Here is a 16,860-nt window from a genome sequence, read left to right on the forward strand (position 1 = left end):
GACACCTATTCCTGCCATAGCTGGGAGTTGTGTTGACCAGGATATGGGGCCCTATTGTCTTTGACTCTGAAGGTAATAAATGGCCTTGTGCTCTGGGGTGCCAAATGTACCGCGGCTTAGAATAGTATTTCCCATCATCCGTCGTCTGACCTCTTTGTACTGGGTCCCTCGTCGTAACTCTTAGCGAAACACCAGAAACTTTTAAATACATCTGCCCTTTCCCTGCCTATTCCAGGCTTTAACGTGGAAAGTAGGAAGCAGCCTGTTTTTACTCCCTACATTTCGTTCTTACATCAAAGCCTATGACCACCGGAGCACAGGCTAAGCCTCCGGTAGTGTTATCTGAAACCGTACATAGCAAGTTTTATTTCAGTTGTATACTGTACAGTCAATTTCAGGTTCAGTTTCCCAATAAATGTTTGTAACTTCACTGTTTTAGCAGGCATAAGAGAAAAGTTAAATCTTGCACGTGGAAACTGAACCTGAAAATGTCTGTAGTAAAAGAATGGTTCTACCTTCTTTTGGACCTCTCATCCCGCGGGTGCATTTTTCGGAGAGGCCAGGTAACACTGCCTGGACGTTGTCTATTTTGTTTAAAACGAAAATGCGAAAGATCAACCTCAGTTTTCAGGCTTTCAATACGAAGACGAAAAGTCGCGTTCAGGCTCAGAACATGAACGCGAATACCAGCACATTAGGGCAACATATTAACATACCGTATCTAAACAGACAGAGACCACTTCTGCCTACAAACAGCGGCTATGATGTGCAATCTAATCTCCCAGCTCCGCCAGATTACCCAGGTACCGCCTCATTATCCTTGATGGGTGAATCGGTGTCGGAAAAGATGTTGGATCTGTGTATACTACCGGATGGAAGAGAGCCACCCCCGCCTTACGCGCCATACCCAGCATTAGGAGGGGGGTATTGTTCTGGAGATATATATATCTAAATACAGGATGGTGCAGGTCCAGCGTCAGTAGTTTACTATTGTAGTGTTATTGACAGTGCCCCAAAACGGACTAAATATGGCGCATGCCCAGTGTGCCAATGACGCTAGCACGATCCCTGCCCTTCCCACTCACTAACAGCATTTGAATGAGCAACAGTGATCACAAAGGAATTTAGGCACCGTATAGGGCCGGATAAGAAGATTAGGATAGTTCAGGGTGTGCCTTATAAGAAGCAAGTAATTGTAAGTCGGTCTCGATACGGATCTCCACATCCCAGACGCCGAAGCATCGAGGTGCTATTATGACTGAGACGTGGCGGGAGTTGATTTCGGCTTTATCTGTGCACATGGCATGCGCCACGCTTGGTCCGTTTTGGGGTATTTCCATTAAAACTACAATAATAGACTACTGACGCTGGACCCGCACCATCCTGTACTATACAGTGTATTTCGGTTTCAGTTTCTAAAAATTCATCTTTAATCGTTGTTCTGACCCCCAAAATCAGTAACATTACTCATATCGGGAGGGAAACTAAACTTGAAATTCCCATGTAGTTGAGGGGGGAAGGAGGCAAAGAATGAAAAAGAAAGGTTGAATGCTGGCGGGTGTTTTAAAAAACCCACTTCTAACACAGCATCGGGTTATAAGATATAGGGTATGTAATTTAAGATTTCTTCATCAAGGCTCATCTAGCAACAAGTCAAAAAAAAAAAAAAAAGCCCAGGTTACATCATGAGAGCGAAGTGGATCCACTTTTGACGAAGAGAAGAGATAAGTAGCTGATATGCTCTAATAGCACAAATTCATCGTCCATCTGACATACTGCATATATATCTTTTCATAAACAAAAGAGTCTAAACTAAGTTAATACTTTGTTAGCAACTTTAACCAACAGGTAGGAAAGGAAAGACTATATCCAAAGCCATGAATGACAGAAGCCAACAACATACCAAAAGACTTTTAGCCCACTGGAAGGCACTCGGTGATAACTTAAAGGCATGTGGGCTTAAATACTACGGAAATCCCTCAAGGGGGGATTACCCGAGCGATATATCGCTGACCACTCTGCCCAGGAAGCTGATAGGCCAACTGTGACCCGGTTCTGTTTATATCTTCAGATCATGGCTCTCAGCTTATACCCCGATTACCACTCCCAAGGGCCGAGAGACTTGATGGCACGAGATGAAATATCCATGCTTCAAATATTCTTCGAGAGATCTGAATGGCTAGAAACAGAGACGTTGGATCAAGGCCAGACGGGACATATAATAGCACTCGGGCATGGCCTCCTCGAAGCATCTGGAGGCATCAAGAGTGCCTTCTGGCACCTTTTTGACCATAGGCTATCTGATTTCGAAAACCAGTGTATTTATGGTTTGATGGCTGACGCCGACTTGCCGCATCATATTCAAAACATCCAGTCGCCAGCTGAAGTCTCGATCGATCAACTTTACTGCGCCATGTTGAAATCGAAGCTGCGAGTGGAAAACAGGTCCTTACGCTTGCTCGATCTTTCTAAGTCCATGAAAGTTTGCCAAAATCTCATTGACGGAAGTTTATGGCAGAGAAATATCGCAAGGAGTACAGACGGACGTTAGAACGAATGCAGATACAATATTAAGAAGCGGAAGCACGGCCGTCAAAGACAAAAGGTTATTTATGCTCCTCAAAAGAATCTATAGTAACAGGAATATGTGGTTCCGAATCTTCCAAGCACTTAAATGTGTTGCGCTTTACTTGTGCTCTAGATACTTCCCTTCAGCGCCCAGAACACACTTTCAGCTGCTCGCTAACGCGTTGACACAATACATCCATCTCGTCTTCTTTCGTTCCTTTGGAGCTGTCCTCCACTGGTGGCGGGTGAATCACAATACCGGGAATATTACAATAGTTCTCAATTCCTTTATGACTCTCCCTTAAACTGTTACTACAGACTGGCGGTATAGGGATTTCCGGTTTACTGTCGGGTGAGGAACAGCTCGTCTCCCATCTCCTTTCTGACGTGCCAGGTGAATAGGGCTCGACCTGCTCCTCCGTCAAAAGGTGGTATAACCCACGGTGTGCATGCGACGAAGCAAGTTTCATTCTAGCTCGCCTTAGAGTTTTAAGTGACTTCTGCTTCAGGATCACTGTCATGGTTTTGTGATATGTAAGAGCATAGAGATACCGACTAATTTATAGGACACAAATTTGAAGGAAGCTCTTTTCGGTCTTCAGATTTGCTACTATTTGCACGCCTACAATGTCAAATATCAGCAGGACATGAGCTGAACGGAGAATATATGAACACAGATCTCGAGGTCCACGAACGTCTGGCCCCCGCCATTAAGCTTATCATGGATTATCCTCGCCAACAAGTGTCTAACCAATGATAATCTCGCGAAGCAGCAGGCCAGACCTTCTTAAATTACCTAGCTTTTGCATACATGCCTTAGAGCATTAGAGAAGATTCTTGCGTGACAAAAGAGATCGCCGAATCAAGACATGCGGACGTTTCAATGTAATAGGTCTAGACTATCTGGTACTATACTCTTTATTCTCGTTTAGTCACAACACGAATCACACGGTTATATAGTAGGTAAAAAATAAGTAAAGAAGAAAAGAAAGGCTTATTTGTTCTGCCATATGCAGCTTAAAGAAAGATAATTCTACTTAGAATCCATGTACTAGTAGTCGTAAAGAATGTCTTGTTCTGGCACCTTGGAACAGTATGTATGTATCCAAGTATATCGCTAACGCATGCCATCAAACCATAATAGCAGCGGGAGTTGGAACACAAATATCATACTTTTTACCAATTTCCGTAGACGCTTGGGAATGCCGCGCATTGAATTGGTCAAGAGTTGCTTGCAACATGGCGAAGACCTCAGCCCGGTTTGGTCGCTTGACGACTCTCTTCGCAAGATTTGAACTAGTCACGGCATGCATACTTCCGCGCACCGTTGGCGGCGTCGTAGATGTAGGGTGTACCGCCTGTTGCGGCGAAGTCGGTGTCGCAAGTACGTCGGGACCATGCACACAGTAGCTGTTGGTTGTTTCACCGGGCACCTGGATGTCATTGGCATGCGAGGGATGCCGGTGCTGCTCGAGGGCTTGGCCATCAGCCGCGGCTGAGTGGCTCTCAGCCAACGGATCGAATTTCGGTGTGGCAATGCCAAAGCCAAAATCATCGAGAGTATATTGGTCACCCCAAGTATGGCTTGTTCCTATCCACTCAAAAGGACCAGCTTGGGTAGGCCTACCACTGTCGTCTGCGCGGGACGAACGATCGTAATCATTCGGCGCCTTAACCTCGGCTGATGCAGAAGTCCTTTCGTTTAGGGCACCTGAAGTCGAAATGCGTGGTGTGCAGACTACCCGGACAGGGCTTGCTAACCCGGAAGAAATTTGCGTTTCTTCAATCTCAAGGGCGGGATAAGTGCCGGCATCGTAGATTGGGGTCTGTTGGATCTGAGGTCTGTGCCTACTTTCTGATGAACAAGGTGACTCATCGCCAGCGACTGTGATTACATCAACAACAGATTCGCGGCGGGGAGGTGGTGTTTGTGGTGGGATGGGATTCTTGCGCGGCCTTCCTCGCCGTCGAGGCGGATCTCCTATCGATTTCTGCACCTTTGTCGGCTTGGCCCGAGCAGAGCCTGTCGTTCTTTTTCGTCCTCGGCTGGAGGCCTTCACAAGCTCACCATTCTCAACAACCTGCTCACTGATGATCGTTTTCATCTGCCCCCTACTGTCAGCGCTACGAAGCACGATTTTCAGGGTCTGGGTGCTTTGCCTACCACTTCATTCCAATCAGGGTCTGGCATATCAGGCGGACTCTTGTGAACACCCCGGTATTTTTTCTGAAAGGGATCATAGAACAAGAACGCCGCAAGGGTCCCGCAATCTTGGGCGAAGTGGAAGGCACTCCTCATTCCTGTTTCGCTCCTCTTTCGGACGGCTTGCTTCCTGTATCCCTCAGAGTCGTTGGGTTTACGCGCACCCATGTTTGCCGCAGATCAAGAGTCGCAGTAATTGCAGATGGCAATTATCATCTTCGAAGTCCTCGGAACGAGTCGACAGTCTCTCTACTAGACACTTTGCCTACTTCCATATGTCTTGCCGGGGTGCAGACAATACCAACCAACAGCCAAGCTCCAACATCGGCCATCGGCCTACGGCCTTGTGAAACAGTTCCATATTGGACCAAGGATGTTGCCTCCCAGTTCTGCAAAGAAAAACCATATGGGCTCGAGGGCAAATAGCCGATATGGGACCTACAGGCCATGATTGCTAAACGGAGAGCGCAAGCTGCAGATCGTAAGGATGCTCCGGATGTGACGAAAAACTGTGAAAGATAGAAACCAGGTGATAATGCATCATGCATTGTCGAACCAACAGCTGAAGCCAACAGCAACAGGGCGGATGTTCAACATGGCGGTTTCGAGTTAGCTGGTTAGAAAATCAGGTTACTCAGAGACTCGGTACCAGAGTGTCGGGTCCAAGGTGCGTTGACAATGATGATTGTTGAGATATATCTAATGTGTGAAAGAGTGGGGCGGTGGGGGGAGGATCTTGACCCTTGACGGTTTGAGGGATTTTCCAATTCAATGCGTCCATCGTCGTATTCGTTCAGCTTTGGCCCATGCCACACTTTTTCCCGTTATCATTTTTCCAGGTTCAATCCATTATATCTGTCTTGCTTTTCATCTCTTTCGCAATGATGAATAAATATATGCCGAATCTCGATCATACTAGAGATTAGTCATCTTCTTCAAAGGATCTGAAAACTGGTTACATTATCTTGACGGGTTATGCAATTATTCCTCGAGCAAGGATTGTTTCATTGATGTTCCGTCCAGGGAAGTACGTGCCGTGCTTCGCTCGCGTTAGGCAGGGTTAAGCTCTTGGGTGGCTCCACTCCGCCAGTCGTTGACATCACAGCTCGTCGATCGTGAGGCGGTATGTATCACGGGACGTCAAGTGCATGCGAGTTAGGCTGCCGCTTCCGAATCCATATGCATCATTATTAATACTGAATGGGTAAATCGGGCCCGCTTCAAAGAACATTGCTTTGTGCTTGGAGTTTTCTGCTTCTACCCTGACGAATTTCACTATAGCAAGATCTCGGCAAAAATCTTAGTAGAATCTCTGCATCTAAGATTACCCTTTCTAGCGTCAAAAATGCATTACTCTTCTTAAGGGGCCTGATAGGTACTGTTGTTCTTGGTTAAGGCTTTTTTTAGATTCGTGGCAGAGAAATTGCCCCCTGACCTGACTCATGGCCATGTTCTGACAGGGATAATTTGCATTGTTGGTCCAGCAGGTACTGAAGGATAAGGTGGTGTATTCAGGTAAAACCGCGTACAGTATCTTCATCTGTTGGACAAGAGCTAGCCCATGGTCGGCATTTAATATAACCATCAATCCGTTGGCGAGTAGCACCAACAGCCCCTTGCCGGCCCGCCTGCCGCGGGTCTTTTTTTTTTCTAAATACGTCCGAGCGTTATGCACTGGGCTTGATCCCTACAACGGTTTGTCCATCTGACACGGCTCAAGCTTCTCGGGCGAGCGGATCGGGAAGGATCCTCTCCGAGCCAGATATGTAGGTTATTTGCTTTGTTCACAATTTCACACCCATAGTGGATGCATCTAGCCGCTAAAAAAAAAAGGCAATTCCCAACCTCTTCCGCTTTCAAGGCAGTCGGTAAGGGCTCCAATAATAGTCAAACCTCAAGTATACTGTCTAACTCTAACTAATCTATAGACATTGCTTGACATACGGTTCGATTGGAGGCTAGTTGTCGAACTCATCTTTTGCGGTAGATACCAGTGCGCTGTCTGGTTCAAAGAAGGTGTGATGGACAACCAACAGAGGATACATGACACTAGTGCCAAAACAGGAAGGACTTCGCACATATCCAGGCTACTAACTGTTGGCTCGAAGCTAGGCTTTCCGCGGCCTTATCACACAGTGCTAATGTCGGTGATATCGTACAGGACACCTTCGCTGATAATAGGCAAAAAGGTCTGAGCCGCGACTTTTTCTACAGTGCTGAACACTGTATTGCCAATCTTCTCTGATAGTTGGGTTTTAGAAAAGAAAAACTAATCCGTACTAGGCTTGGAGTGGAAGGTTAGTGGAGCATCGTCTAATCGTTGCGAAGTGTCACCTCTATTAATGGTCACGCGATGGGATTTAGACGTATGGTCGAGAACCTGTTTTGCTGAGAGCCCTGCGGTTCCGTGGCTGTCTGTAGAACAGTGAATAATAGAACGATTCGTTCCTGGAGCACCTGCCTGACATGATAGCCCATCATCGTGATTGTGTGATGCAGGGGTAAGAAAGCTACTGTGCATAGTAGCTCAATTTCACAGAGTGGGACTGGACTTGCGTGAGTTTATGTGGGGAATACGTGATACATTTGGAGCCCGTTCGTTATCGGACACAAGGTTCCTGGCTAGACAGACCTGCGCGTGTGACAAAAGCATCAGATTGAGAAGTTCTAAGAATGCTAGCATGGCCATGTCTTCGAGCATTAGACATCCTACATAGGACTTTGTTTTAATATGTCTCTTTTACTACTAATTTACCTCATAAAATGATATGCTTCCCTTTCTTGTCGAGGAGGGTCAACGTCCGACCAGACCAGCTTCGATTGACTGTTTGTTGGTCGTGCCCATGACTGCACATTGGGGTTTACCAAACTGTCGGGAGAGACAACAACAATAAAAGGCTTGCAGTAATTGTTTCCCCCCGTGACATATGAAATAATTCCAACTTCATCGCCAGGAGATAACAAACACGACGTAGTCCCTGCTTCTTACCTTGAGCCACTCAATTTTTGTTAAGCTCCTTCCTTCTAATATATGAAAAATGACAAGAAGAAACCAGCGCCAGGCTAAAAAAAGGCACGATGAGAGTCGCCGCGCCGGAAAAAATCGTAACGGTCCGCAGGGTAACCCGCGTCCATCTCAGGTCGATTCTTCTACCCATTCAAACTCGCAGCATCGCGAGGATCTACCCTCTCACCAATCTCCACTTGCACAAGGTTATCTTTCAAGCCAGCGACAGGCCAATGACGGCCTGTCGCTACCCGGGAGCATCCCAATGGCGTACGACCAATCTCACACCCAAGATGCTTTTGTTTCGCGGCAACCCCGCATTTTACAGGGCCGCCACAGCAACGGGCAGCTTTACAACCCCGGCTCCCACCAGATTACGCAGGCAAACATGGTAACTCCTTCAGACATTGCAAACGCAAATGCAATTGGGGTTCTACCCAATCAAGGCAACCTTGGCTTTCAGCATGAGTTCGATTTTAATAATGGTTTTTCGGGGCTTGCAGAAAGCACCTCGATTCTGGATGGGCACATTTTTCCAGACATCCCGCCAGCAGAAATCAATCCGTTCGTTCTCCAAAGTTTCATTCATGTTTTTTGGAGCGATTAACAGCTGGGTACCCTAGATATGGATTGCAAAAGTCAACGGCTAATAATTTCGACGGCGAAACCGGGTATGAGCAGTAAGTTGATTTTGAATATGAAACTTTATTATCAGGCTATTCCTGATTGATTCTTTGCTTTCAGGACGTCGCATTCGCCAAGGATGAAGCAAGAATTGAAAGAGGAGATTAAGAGAGAGGTGGTGGAAGAAATAACCTCAAACGTAATGAACCTCATAACGTCGAAGATTGAGAAGTAAGTTGAGAAGTAAAAGTCCTTTTTTCATATTATATACATTACTAAATATGCTCTATCTAGGTGGCAGAAAGACACTATAGACAATCTTCTACCGCCCATATTAGAAAAATTAGACGAATTTCAGCTCCAGGATGATGACGACATTAGCCGGAGGCTAGCAAATGGTTCGGAGACCCGAAATCAGGACAATCCCTTGTAAATATTCAATTCGATGATTCGATGTGCAATACCGAATCTGGTTAATCGTCATGTCAAGGGGTTTTAGACCCTTGTAGACAAGCTTGTGATAAAAATCAGAACCATATATCTTATTGTCCTGTTATCGCCTTTATTGCAAGCGATGGTGCCAACAGAGATCGAAGAGACAGGTTTCAAACCAAAGCGACAATAGAATCCCCGACGAAACTCATGTGCTCGCTCCTGTACCTTTCCTTTGGCTATCCTTTAAAGCAGAAGAAAATGTCCTATTTCCCAGTAATACTTTCCAGCAATTGGATATGCTCTTTCCCTAGAGCGGCTAGCAGGTGTTGTAATGAGACAATATATTCTCTATAAGAGATCTCATTCTCCAAGGCGTCGCGTTTAGCTTTCAGGTTTTCATTCTCGCAAGCGAGGGCCCGGTTCCGATCGTCCACGAGCTTAAGAGTGCCGTCGTTCATCAGTGATAATGATGTATACGGCAGAGGCGTACTCGTATCGTTCGTGTCGGGCATCTTGGAGTATGGTTCTAGGTGCTCAAGGCTGTGTATACTAACACAAGAGGTGAAATCAAGATTGAGGATTCGAAACACCATTCAGTATATATATGTATATATCCACGGGGAGAGATTCCCAAATTTCGCTTATGGTTCTAATGGGGACCATTGTATCCATTGCACTAATGTACAGGAAATTTGAGGTTCAATTTCGCTCTTGATATTAATGATCTTGATATTCTTACGGGCAAGGACAGCAATCAAAGGTGGAATTTTGGAAAATGAACCCGAAATGCACTGTATAACCAAACCTTAGGTACTCTTATTCCTCTGCCATCTTGTACAAGTTACAGTACAGTGCATTTCAGGTTCAGTGTCCCGAATTTTGTCTTTAATTATTCTTCCCGACCGCAAAAATAGTACCGTTACTTATATAGGGAGGGAAACTGAACCTGAAATTTACTGTACTAACCTCATATCCTCTATACAATAATTCAGCTGGAAACTTTGAGTTCGAGCTCCATTATGCTTCCCTTCACCCTCACTGCGCTTAAATGCCTCATATGCTCTCTCATCATCATGTGCTACCAGATAGATTTAATTGGGACCGGGGATTTTTCTCCCATAAGTAGTAAACAAAATCCAAAGATAGATTTGTTATCAAGCATGGGTAGGACCTCATCTAGAACACAAGTAGTAATGCGACGAACCTGCGGGGCAAATGGGATTATCCTTTATCAGATATGGTAAAATACAGGGCGAGGAGACTTGAGCAGAGCATCTGGCCGACCATACAGGTACTTAAATGTAGCTTGTCGGGGAGGCACGTAGCCAATGAAGCCGTATTACCACTTGAAAAACGAAATCTCTTCCTACCTTATTGCCATGTTCATATGTAAGTGGCTAAATTAATCACAACCAGAAAGATGGGCTAATTCTAGCAGTTCATCAAGGAACAAACCCTTGCCTGCTGCGAGCTATTCACCTAGTTTTGCGCTTTTACCATGCATTTTTCATTTTCATAGGTTCGCTCGTGATTTTATCGCTAGGGGTCACAATTCTTGATCTATCTCGAGCAGATAGACTAAGCGGGGCTATGGCGGTGTCGCTGGCCCTCTTGACTGGCGCCGCATCTACGGCCATCTCCGCAGTCTTGATAACTGGCATTGTTCACTGCACTTCGCGCTCGGTAGAGGCCCAGTACGAAATGGCAGACCTGACAATGTCCTGGATTCCTGAGTTCCTACTACAAGTCGCCGCACTGGAACTCGTATCTGGCGCCCTTTTGCTACACACTCGTAATCTGCCCTCCGAGTTCACAGCATTCTCGACTTTCGCAGTACCATTCCTACTAATCGCTCTGGCTATATTATCGATATGGGCTCGGAGGAACATAAGCGTATCAATCGGATTACATCAACTGGCCGTTCAGGATCTGGAGAGTCAGGAAAATCAAAATCGCAGGCTTCTTACAAAAGACGCGGCTGAGAAAGAATCCTGTTAAGGCAGATGTGATGAGAAAGGCACATGTTCACAACTCGATGATGATATATAGAAGCTCTACTGTATGATTTATGAGGATATTCTGAACTATGAGATAGATATGTGGACGTTGTTGACTTCCTTGGGGGATCACTGCTGCATAATGACATGAAGTGACTATATCACGTGTTAAGAGAATTTTCACTTTGTTCTTCTCTCCCTTTCCAATTTCTTACAAGAATGCTTCGTTTACTTAAAAGGATCTTCTCAGTTTATGCCGCAGTAACGTGCGGGCATTTCGATTTGTGGTTCTATAATCCCGTATGGCTGATACTAGTTCGACTAGATGGTATTCTATTGCTGGCAGGAGTTGCAACTTTGCCAAATTGATTAACCATTTGTAACACGCTGATTGATATTGCAGGATGTCGTATCGGCGCATTAACTCAATCGTGGACCTGCTTTCAGCCCGTCCTGGACTAAAATTAGGTTGCCTGCTGCTGAGTGATAATGGCTGAAGGCTGCACACTAAGGAATTCTTCCTTCTCGGAACAGTGCCATCAGCAGTAGGGAGCTTCAGTTGGCTGGGCCATCTCACTGCTGACCCTGAACCGACGTCCCGTTGCCACATGTTATTGGCGTACCCAATGACTATATTGGCTTGATTGATAACTGCGCAGATACCATGAATTGCCTCTCGTACCTCGCGAATCAATTTTATCAACACCACGTGGACTAGATTTTTGTTCAGTTCAATCGACTGCCGCATGTTGCCATTATCCCTTGTGAGACTAACAATGATACCGTATAGTGTATGATCAGGCTTCTTTGCCTCTCCAGATAATGGGACTTCCACCCGCGGATGCGTGGGCGAATTGACTGGGCTGGCAGACGGGCTTGTCTGCGACGCCATACCACTTTGGCTCAAAGCCACTATATTGTGTGTCCTTCCCGTCTTTGATCCGAGCGCCAGACCCTCTATATATCTCCCCAACTCGGGAGAAGCAAGAGCATCTTTCAGATGATCTTTTTTCATCAGAAGCAGGCAAAGAAGCGAAATTGGGGACAGTAGTACTGGAAACAGATTCCTCAACACGTTATTCGCCAGATTAGCGTAAAAGGCGGCTTCGTAGTGCACTCTCCCGTTTTCGATATTCAGTTCCTTGATACGCTCCTTCACTGCTTCTTGGCCTGTCTTGGGCTGGCGATGACCCAGTGCAAGATCAAAGGCGGTGGTAGTTCCCCCGGCACCACGAACATCGAAGTCTATTGGCTGAGCAGAAGGCTGTCTTTCCATCAAGACCGCCAGATGAACAGCCCTTGGGGATGCTGTCATCACTGTTATCAATTTAATTTGAAGGTAAAAAACAAGAACTTGAAACGGGCATCGATCCCTATGGAAACTGAAATCTTTCACCTTGTAGGGGGATGCTCGATTATGAATATGGTCTTAGAAAGCGCTCAAGAAGTAGTCCGTGAAGCAGAACGAACCGCACTAGAGAGAATAGCTGCAGAGCAAGTTCTTAGTAAATATAATATACAGTTTATTCTAGGTTGAGTGTCCAAAATTTCATCTTTAATTGTAATTTTCACTCGCAAGAATAGTAATGTTATTCATGTAGGGTGGGAAACTGGCAAACACCCAGAATGCCCATAAATCGGCGGCTACCGTTCCCGCCGACTACATCAGGCTCTATTACCTGTCACAGCTTTGTCGCAAAAGGCCAATTAGTAACCCTCAGGACATTATACAAGTACGCGTGACTATGTGTCTCATTTGGCGACGTCTTTTAACCACACATGATCGCAAAACCTTCACATACATCCCACATTCATTCACGGGAATACACGACTGAAATAGCTAGATACCCATTTGATCCTGCCTGTTGAAAACACATACGAAGCTGGGTACTGGTACTCAGACGTCCATTTTGGGGAAAAGAAAAAGAGTATCGCAGTCAACTATAAACGGAATGCTCGCCTGGCTTGTATCGAAGTGAACTTCCTATTTCTCTAACCATCCATGCTACAACCGATAGAAATGCAGCGTAAAGACGTAGAAGATTTCTTTGATTTAATGAGCCACGACACCTCATGTACTGAGTCGTGTTCGAGTACTCCTCCAGGTATGGGTGGCGAGGCTTTCACAGATAATTGGGGCACCATGAGCTAAAGCGTCTCTTAGGCAGCGAGTCTGATGTTGATTACACAGATCATAATGGAGACCTGGTAGGCTTTGTTGAGCCCGACTCACCCGTGAGAGAGGTATCAGTACCATCATCGCCCCAGTTGCGAAGCAAAAGGCGCAGGGTGGAAACACGACGGAGGCGTCGCAGGGCACCGGCACTTACAATTGCACTAAGTTCATCGGATGTCGAAACCACTATGACCATGTCCGACGAGACCAAGGGGGCAAGCGGCCATGCCCTACAGTTGCCACTTAGTGAACCACTATCGAAACAGCTGGATTACGTGCAGAGAGTTCTTGGTGACATGATCAATCTCCTACAAACTACCAAGGTATGTGCTGAAAGAGCAGCTGTAGGTGACCCCGAAGGACTAGAAGCAAATTAATAGCCTGGTACGCGATAATGCAATAGAACGTCAGTGTAAAGCGCGGATCGGGCCTGCTTCTGGGGATTTGAGTAGATAGTTAGGTATGACAATGAGGCTTCCTTCGGTTGTGATCTGAGCCTGCCCCGTAGGGCAAATATACGGCTGCGTCAAGTACCCATATCTGAAAGTTCCCAGTGAATGCTAGGCTTCTAAAGGTTGTAAGCAAGTAGCGATACATCGATATCAGTGGTGAAAACATCTCGAAGCCGTGCCTATAGATTATCTATAATTGGACTGGGCTCGATGGGACTACTAGAGATCACCCAGCCTTGCTACAATAGTGGTGACTAACGAGTAAAGCATAGTGCTCAGTTGAGATACTACATAATTCATTCCATAAGACTACGGCACATCGCCACCGCAGCTTAGGGATGTTTGGACCACGCAAAGGTGAAGGTTGGAGGCATGTGACTGTGGTACAGAAATACAAAAGCATACATGTGTGATTCGGTGATAGTTATAGTACATTTCATGCCCATCAAGTCGTGTCTTAAGTGAGCGATTCAGCATCACCAACACCCATACCAGATGCAATGTTTTGATACCTTGAGTCCGGATAATGAAGCCAATTCTCTGTCGCATCCAAGCTACCAAGACATGAAGCACTCGATTGAATTAGTGATTCAGACCCAAGGCCCTTATCGCCAGATGCCTCCCAGAACATGGATCCTCCCAAGCCTAGTCTCTTTAGATAGAACACTTTCTCCTGCACAGCCTGTGGCGTATCAAAAGATACTAGCTCAAGGACCGACGAATCGTAGCTGAAGGATGCCTTGGCCTTGTCGTCAAAGAAAACCGTAGCACCGACTTTAGGTAGGGCTTTATAGTCCCATACTCCATCTTCCCAACTACCGGCAAGTCCAGCACCAGAGGAAAGCTCTCCAAGCCCAGAGGTTCCAATAAATGAGCGACCGTAGATAGGTATGCCAAGGATAAGCTTTTCACTTGGCGCGCCAGCTTGTATATATGCTCTGACGGCATCATCAGTGTTGAACGGCGTAGCGCCCGTAATGTGATCATTGGCGTATAGGTTGGCATTGTGGCTTGCAGTAGAGGTCGAAACATAGTCATAGGCCATAAGATTAAGATGATCTACAACAGTAGCTAGCCTGCTGATTTGCAATTTGGAATAATGCTCAAAGCCTGCTGGGGCGGCGATGGATAATTGAAAGTGGTGGTTTGGTGCGAAGGCTGCAGCATACGCATCAAGCTCATCTCGGACTGCCTGTAATAGGAGAACCATGTTTTCCGCGTCCTCGGAGTTGGAAGGATACTCCCAGTCGATGTCGAGTCCATCAAAGCCCCAGTCCTTCATTAGAGAGACCGCTGATTTGGCAAACCGAGATCTTGATGGCAAGCTCCTGGCGACTGCGGGAAAGTTTGTAGACCAGGTCCAGCCCCCAATCGAAAGCATAGTTTTGAGCTTTCTGTTCTCTTTCTTCAACAAATAGAGTTGTTTGACACATCCGTACGCGTTCTCTCCATCTTCTCGCAACGCTAGACATCAGGAAGAACATATTGTCAGCCGAAAAAGATTCAGTTTCAGTCCAGAAGGGAACCCCGGCCCATCGGCGGTGGTATCTCCTTTCGTCAAAATTCGGATCAAATGGGAGAACCTACAGTCTCCTTCATAGCGCTTTCCCAAGTCAGCATATACGTCGCCGGAATATCTGTGTGAGCGACGAGATTAGATTTGCCGTCTTTGGCTCGAAATTCGGGGGTTTTACACTGTTCCATCGGGTTTTATGTTCAAAAAAGAATAAAGAACATGGGTCAAGCTTGAGACGGGGAGGTCTTTGGGATGGAAGTTGCGGCCATAGATACCCCTGTCCCCAATGATTGTCAGTGTTTAGCTCCCCTTTGCCAACCGTTAGAAGGCCTTTGGCCGATGAACGGTCTGAGTTTCGCTCACCAGTTGACAAAGTACACAGAATTAACATATTGGTTCTCACGCTCATGTATAGTGGGAGAGCCGGGCTGCTGAATTGCGGAAGTGAAAACCGTACGCTGTACTTGTGACATGACGGCTAGTGTCGTAAGGCATACACTGAGGAGAGTCATGTCTAAACAATTGATGTACAGGGAATGAATTTCAGGCTCAGCTCCCCTCTCGATATTAATAGTCTTGCTATTTTTGCGGGCAGAAGCAGCAATCAAAGATGAAATTTCAAAAACTAAAACCCGAGATGCACTGTATATGCCATTAGATGCGAAAGCTTGTCGTCTCACCCCTTGTGTTTGACCGAGCTACGTACCTGTGGATAGTGATTCCCTCTTTCCTTCTTTCTTCTACAGTCAATTTCAGGTTCAGTTTCCCAATAAATGTTTGTAACTTTACTGTTTTAGCAGGCATAAGAGAAAAGTTAAATCTTGCACGTGGAAACTGAACCTGAAAATATCTGTACCTTCCTTTTTTTCTTCTTCTTTGTGAAAATATCAAATGATGCCTGAAAATTCGACTGGTGTCAAAAGCAACATTTATTATTCTTGAAACCACAATTGGTACGCGCTGGATCCAAAACCTCAACATGCTAAAATATCTTTGTTTCCCATTTCAACGACTCAATCACCATACAAATGAATCTATGGCCCCTGAGGTCAGTCTTGGTAGCAGATACGTTCGTGATTTGATTTGATTTGATGTAATTATGAACTTCCTTCTTGAGACCGCCAACTTTCGTTCTGAGTAAAGTGGGCCAGAGGCCGCCTTTTGTGAAACCCTGATTTCTTCTCTAGAAACAGAAGCCAGAAACGGGGTACGCGTAAGGTGGCTTTTAACCTCCCCCTCAACTATCAACTCGGTGGCGGATATGCATTATTAGCTAGTTCTCAAACTCGGCACCCATCAGTGGGTCATAGGGGTTCACCGCGGTTGACTTGCCATTCTAAGAGCGCGGTGCTCTGTCAATACTGTTGTTGCTGATGTTTTCAAGGATTTTTAGAAGTCATCTCAAATGTATTTACGTCGAGGTGTTTGTGTTTAGTCTTCTGTTGGCAGGATATAGCCAACTCCAAATAGTAGATTTATATAATGCATTCGCACCTTTATCAGCGGTTCCTGGATTCAGACGTATTCTACAGTATGCGAGTTGAACATTGTGTGAGACCGCGACTACAGAAATGGTTGTGCCATACACCAGCAGCTCACAGTGCGTTTTCCAGACGGACTCGCTTGGGATGCCAACTTCTTCACATATCCATGACACTGGATTGGTGAGGCTTAGTTCTTCACGGGTCGCGGTGGCTACTCCAGAGCAAAGTGTGATCCGTGGCTTGCCTCGAATTCAAATCAACCACAAAAGTGGGGTAATTACTTGGGAAGTTGCAAACTGCTCATGACATATAGCTAGAATAGAAGGCTTGGGGTTGGAGACCACTTAGAACAATAATTGTGCTGATTGGTTCGACTTGATAACAATTTGGACAATTGC

The 16,860-nt window shown here is 45.9% G+C and overlaps 8 protein-coding genes across 10 annotated transcripts; 4 read left to right on the forward strand and 4 right to left on the reverse strand.

Moving 5' to 3' along the window:
* FOXG_20933 (uncharacterized protein) lies at positions 1-1,428 on the forward strand. Its single transcript, XM_018401259.1, has one exon. It carries the CDS (start codon positions 506-508, stop codon positions 950-952), a length of 447 nt encoding a protein of 148 aa, XP_018251855.1. The 5' UTR covers positions 1-505; the 3' UTR covers positions 953-1,428.
* Positions 1,429-1,738: 310 nt separating this feature from the next.
* On the forward strand, positions 1,739-2,907 carry FOXG_20934 (uncharacterized protein). 2 transcript variants are annotated; one of them, XM_018401261.1, is made up of 3 exons: positions 1,739-1,848; positions 1,910-1,949; positions 2,027-2,907. In XM_018401261.1, the coding sequence occupies exon 3, from the start codon at positions 2,075-2,077 to the stop codon at positions 2,549-2,551; it is 477 nt and encodes a 158-aa protein (XP_018251857.1). In that variant the 5' UTR covers positions 1,739-1,848; positions 1,910-1,949; positions 2,027-2,074; the 3' UTR covers positions 2,552-2,907. The 2 variants fall into 2 exon arrangements, with proteins under 2 accessions (XP_018251857.1, XP_018251856.1); XM_018401260.1 differs by having other exon boundaries at positions 1,739-1,949.
* A 319-nt stretch (positions 2,908-3,226) lies between these two features.
* Positions 3,227-5,580, reverse strand: FOXG_12489 (uncharacterized protein). The gene is made up of 2 exons (XM_018392284.1): positions 4,733-5,580; positions 3,227-4,673 (listed from the first exon to the last, which is right to left on the reverse strand). Exons 1-2 carry the CDS (start codon positions 4,937-4,939, stop codon positions 3,699-3,701), a joined length of 1,182 nt encoding a protein of 393 aa, XP_018251858.1. The 5' UTR covers positions 4,940-5,580; the 3' UTR covers positions 3,227-3,698.
* Positions 5,581-7,473: 1,893 nt separating this feature from the next.
* On the forward strand, positions 7,474-9,132 carry FOXG_12490 (uncharacterized protein). Of its 2 annotated transcripts, XM_018392286.1 has the most exons (5): positions 7,504-7,675; positions 7,726-8,342; positions 8,402-8,458; positions 8,523-8,633; positions 8,697-9,132. In XM_018392286.1, the coding sequence occupies exons 2-5, from the start codon at positions 7,810-7,812 to the stop codon at positions 8,833-8,835; spliced, it is 840 nt and encodes a 279-aa protein (XP_018251860.1). In that variant the 5' UTR covers positions 7,504-7,675; positions 7,726-7,809; the 3' UTR covers positions 8,836-9,132. The 2 variants fall into 2 exon arrangements, with proteins under 2 accessions (XP_018251859.1, XP_018251860.1); XM_018392285.1 differs by having other exon boundaries at positions 7,474-8,342.
* On the reverse strand, positions 8,638-9,935 carry FOXG_20935 (uncharacterized protein). The gene has a single exon (XM_018401262.1). It carries the CDS (start codon positions 9,428-9,430, stop codon positions 9,101-9,103), a length of 330 nt encoding a protein of 109 aa, XP_018251861.1. The 5' UTR covers positions 9,431-9,935; the 3' UTR covers positions 8,638-9,100.
* Positions 9,936-11,027: 1,092 nt separating this feature from the next.
* On the reverse strand, positions 11,028-12,325 carry FOXG_20936 (uncharacterized protein). Its single transcript, XM_018401263.1, has one exon. The coding sequence runs from the start codon at positions 12,147-12,149 to the stop codon at positions 11,067-11,069; it is 1,083 nt and encodes a 360-aa protein (XP_018251862.1). The 5' UTR covers positions 12,150-12,325; the 3' UTR covers positions 11,028-11,066.
* Positions 12,326-12,817: 492 nt separating this feature from the next.
* Positions 12,818-13,564, forward strand: FOXG_12491 (uncharacterized protein). Its single transcript, XM_018392287.1, has 2 exons — positions 12,818-12,939; positions 12,999-13,564. Exons 1-2 carry the CDS (start codon positions 12,837-12,839, stop codon positions 13,385-13,387), a joined length of 492 nt encoding a protein of 163 aa, XP_018251863.1. The 5' UTR covers positions 12,818-12,836; the 3' UTR covers positions 13,388-13,564.
* Positions 13,565-13,734: 170 nt separating this feature from the next.
* Positions 13,735-15,490, reverse strand: FOXG_12492 (uncharacterized protein; the record flags this gene model as incomplete). The annotated part of the gene is made up of 4 exons (XM_018392288.1): positions 13,735-14,926; positions 15,050-15,099; positions 15,157-15,255; positions 15,342-15,490. 4 exons carry the CDS (start codon positions 15,488-15,490, stop codon positions 13,920-13,922), a joined length of 1,305 nt encoding a protein of 434 aa, XP_018251864.1. The 3' UTR covers positions 13,735-13,919.
* Positions 15,491-16,860: the final 1,370 nt, after the last annotated feature.

Source organism: Fusarium oxysporum, chromosome 3 (genome assembly GCF_000149955.1).
Source record: "Fusarium oxysporum f. sp. lycopersici 4287 chromosome 3, whole genome shotgun sequence".
NCBI classification, from domain to species: Eukaryota; Fungi; Ascomycota; class Sordariomycetes; order Hypocreales; family Nectriaceae; genus Fusarium; species Fusarium oxysporum.

Excerpts from the sequence above, each read along its gene's own strand:
- FOXG_12490 (XM_018392285.1), top strand. The coding sequence starts at position 7,810 with ATGACAAGAAGAAACCAGCGCCAGGCTAAAAAAAGGCACGATGAGAGT. Across the intron at positions 8,459-8,522 it reads GGCGAAACCGGGTATGAGCA|GACGTCGCATTCGCCAAGGA; the intron begins GTAAGTTGATTT and ends CTTTGCTTTCAG. Across the intron at positions 8,634-8,696 it reads ATAACGTCGAAGATTGAGAA|GTGGCAGAAAGACACTATAG; the intron begins GTAAGTTGAGAA and ends TGCTCTATCTAG.
- FOXG_20935 (XM_018401262.1), bottom strand. The coding sequence starts at position 9,430 with ATGGTGTTTCGAATCCTCAATCTTGATTTCACCTCTTGTGTTAGTATA.
- FOXG_20934 (XM_018401260.1), top strand. The coding sequence starts at position 1,878 with ATGAATGACAGAAGCCAACAACATACCAAAAGACTTTTAGCCCACTGG. Across the intron at positions 1,950-2,026 it reads CACTCGGTGATAACTTAAAG|GAAGCTGATAGGCCAACTGT; the intron begins GCATGTGGGCTT and ends CACTCTGCCCAG.
- FOXG_12491 (XM_018392287.1), top strand. The coding sequence starts at position 12,837 with ATGCTACAACCGATAGAAATGCAGCGTAAAGACGTAGAAGATTTCTTT. Across the intron at positions 12,940-12,998 it reads GTGTTCGAGTACTCCTCCAG|GCAGCGAGTCTGATGTTGAT; the intron begins GTATGGGTGGCG and ends AGCGTCTCTTAG.
- FOXG_12489 (XM_018392284.1), bottom strand. The coding sequence starts at position 4,939 with ATGGGTGCGCGTAAACCCAACGACTCTGAGGGATACAGGAAGCAAGCC. Across the intron at positions 4,674-4,732 it reads ACCCTGATTGGAATGAAGTG|ATGAAAACGATCATCAGTGA; the intron begins GTAGGCAAAGCA and ends AGTAGGGGGCAG.
- FOXG_20936 (XM_018401263.1), bottom strand. The coding sequence starts at position 12,149 with ATGACAGCATCCCCAAGGGCTGTTCATCTGGCGGTCTTGATGGAAAGA.
- FOXG_20933 (XM_018401259.1), top strand. The coding sequence starts at position 506 with ATGGTTCTACCTTCTTTTGGACCTCTCATCCCGCGGGTGCATTTTTCG.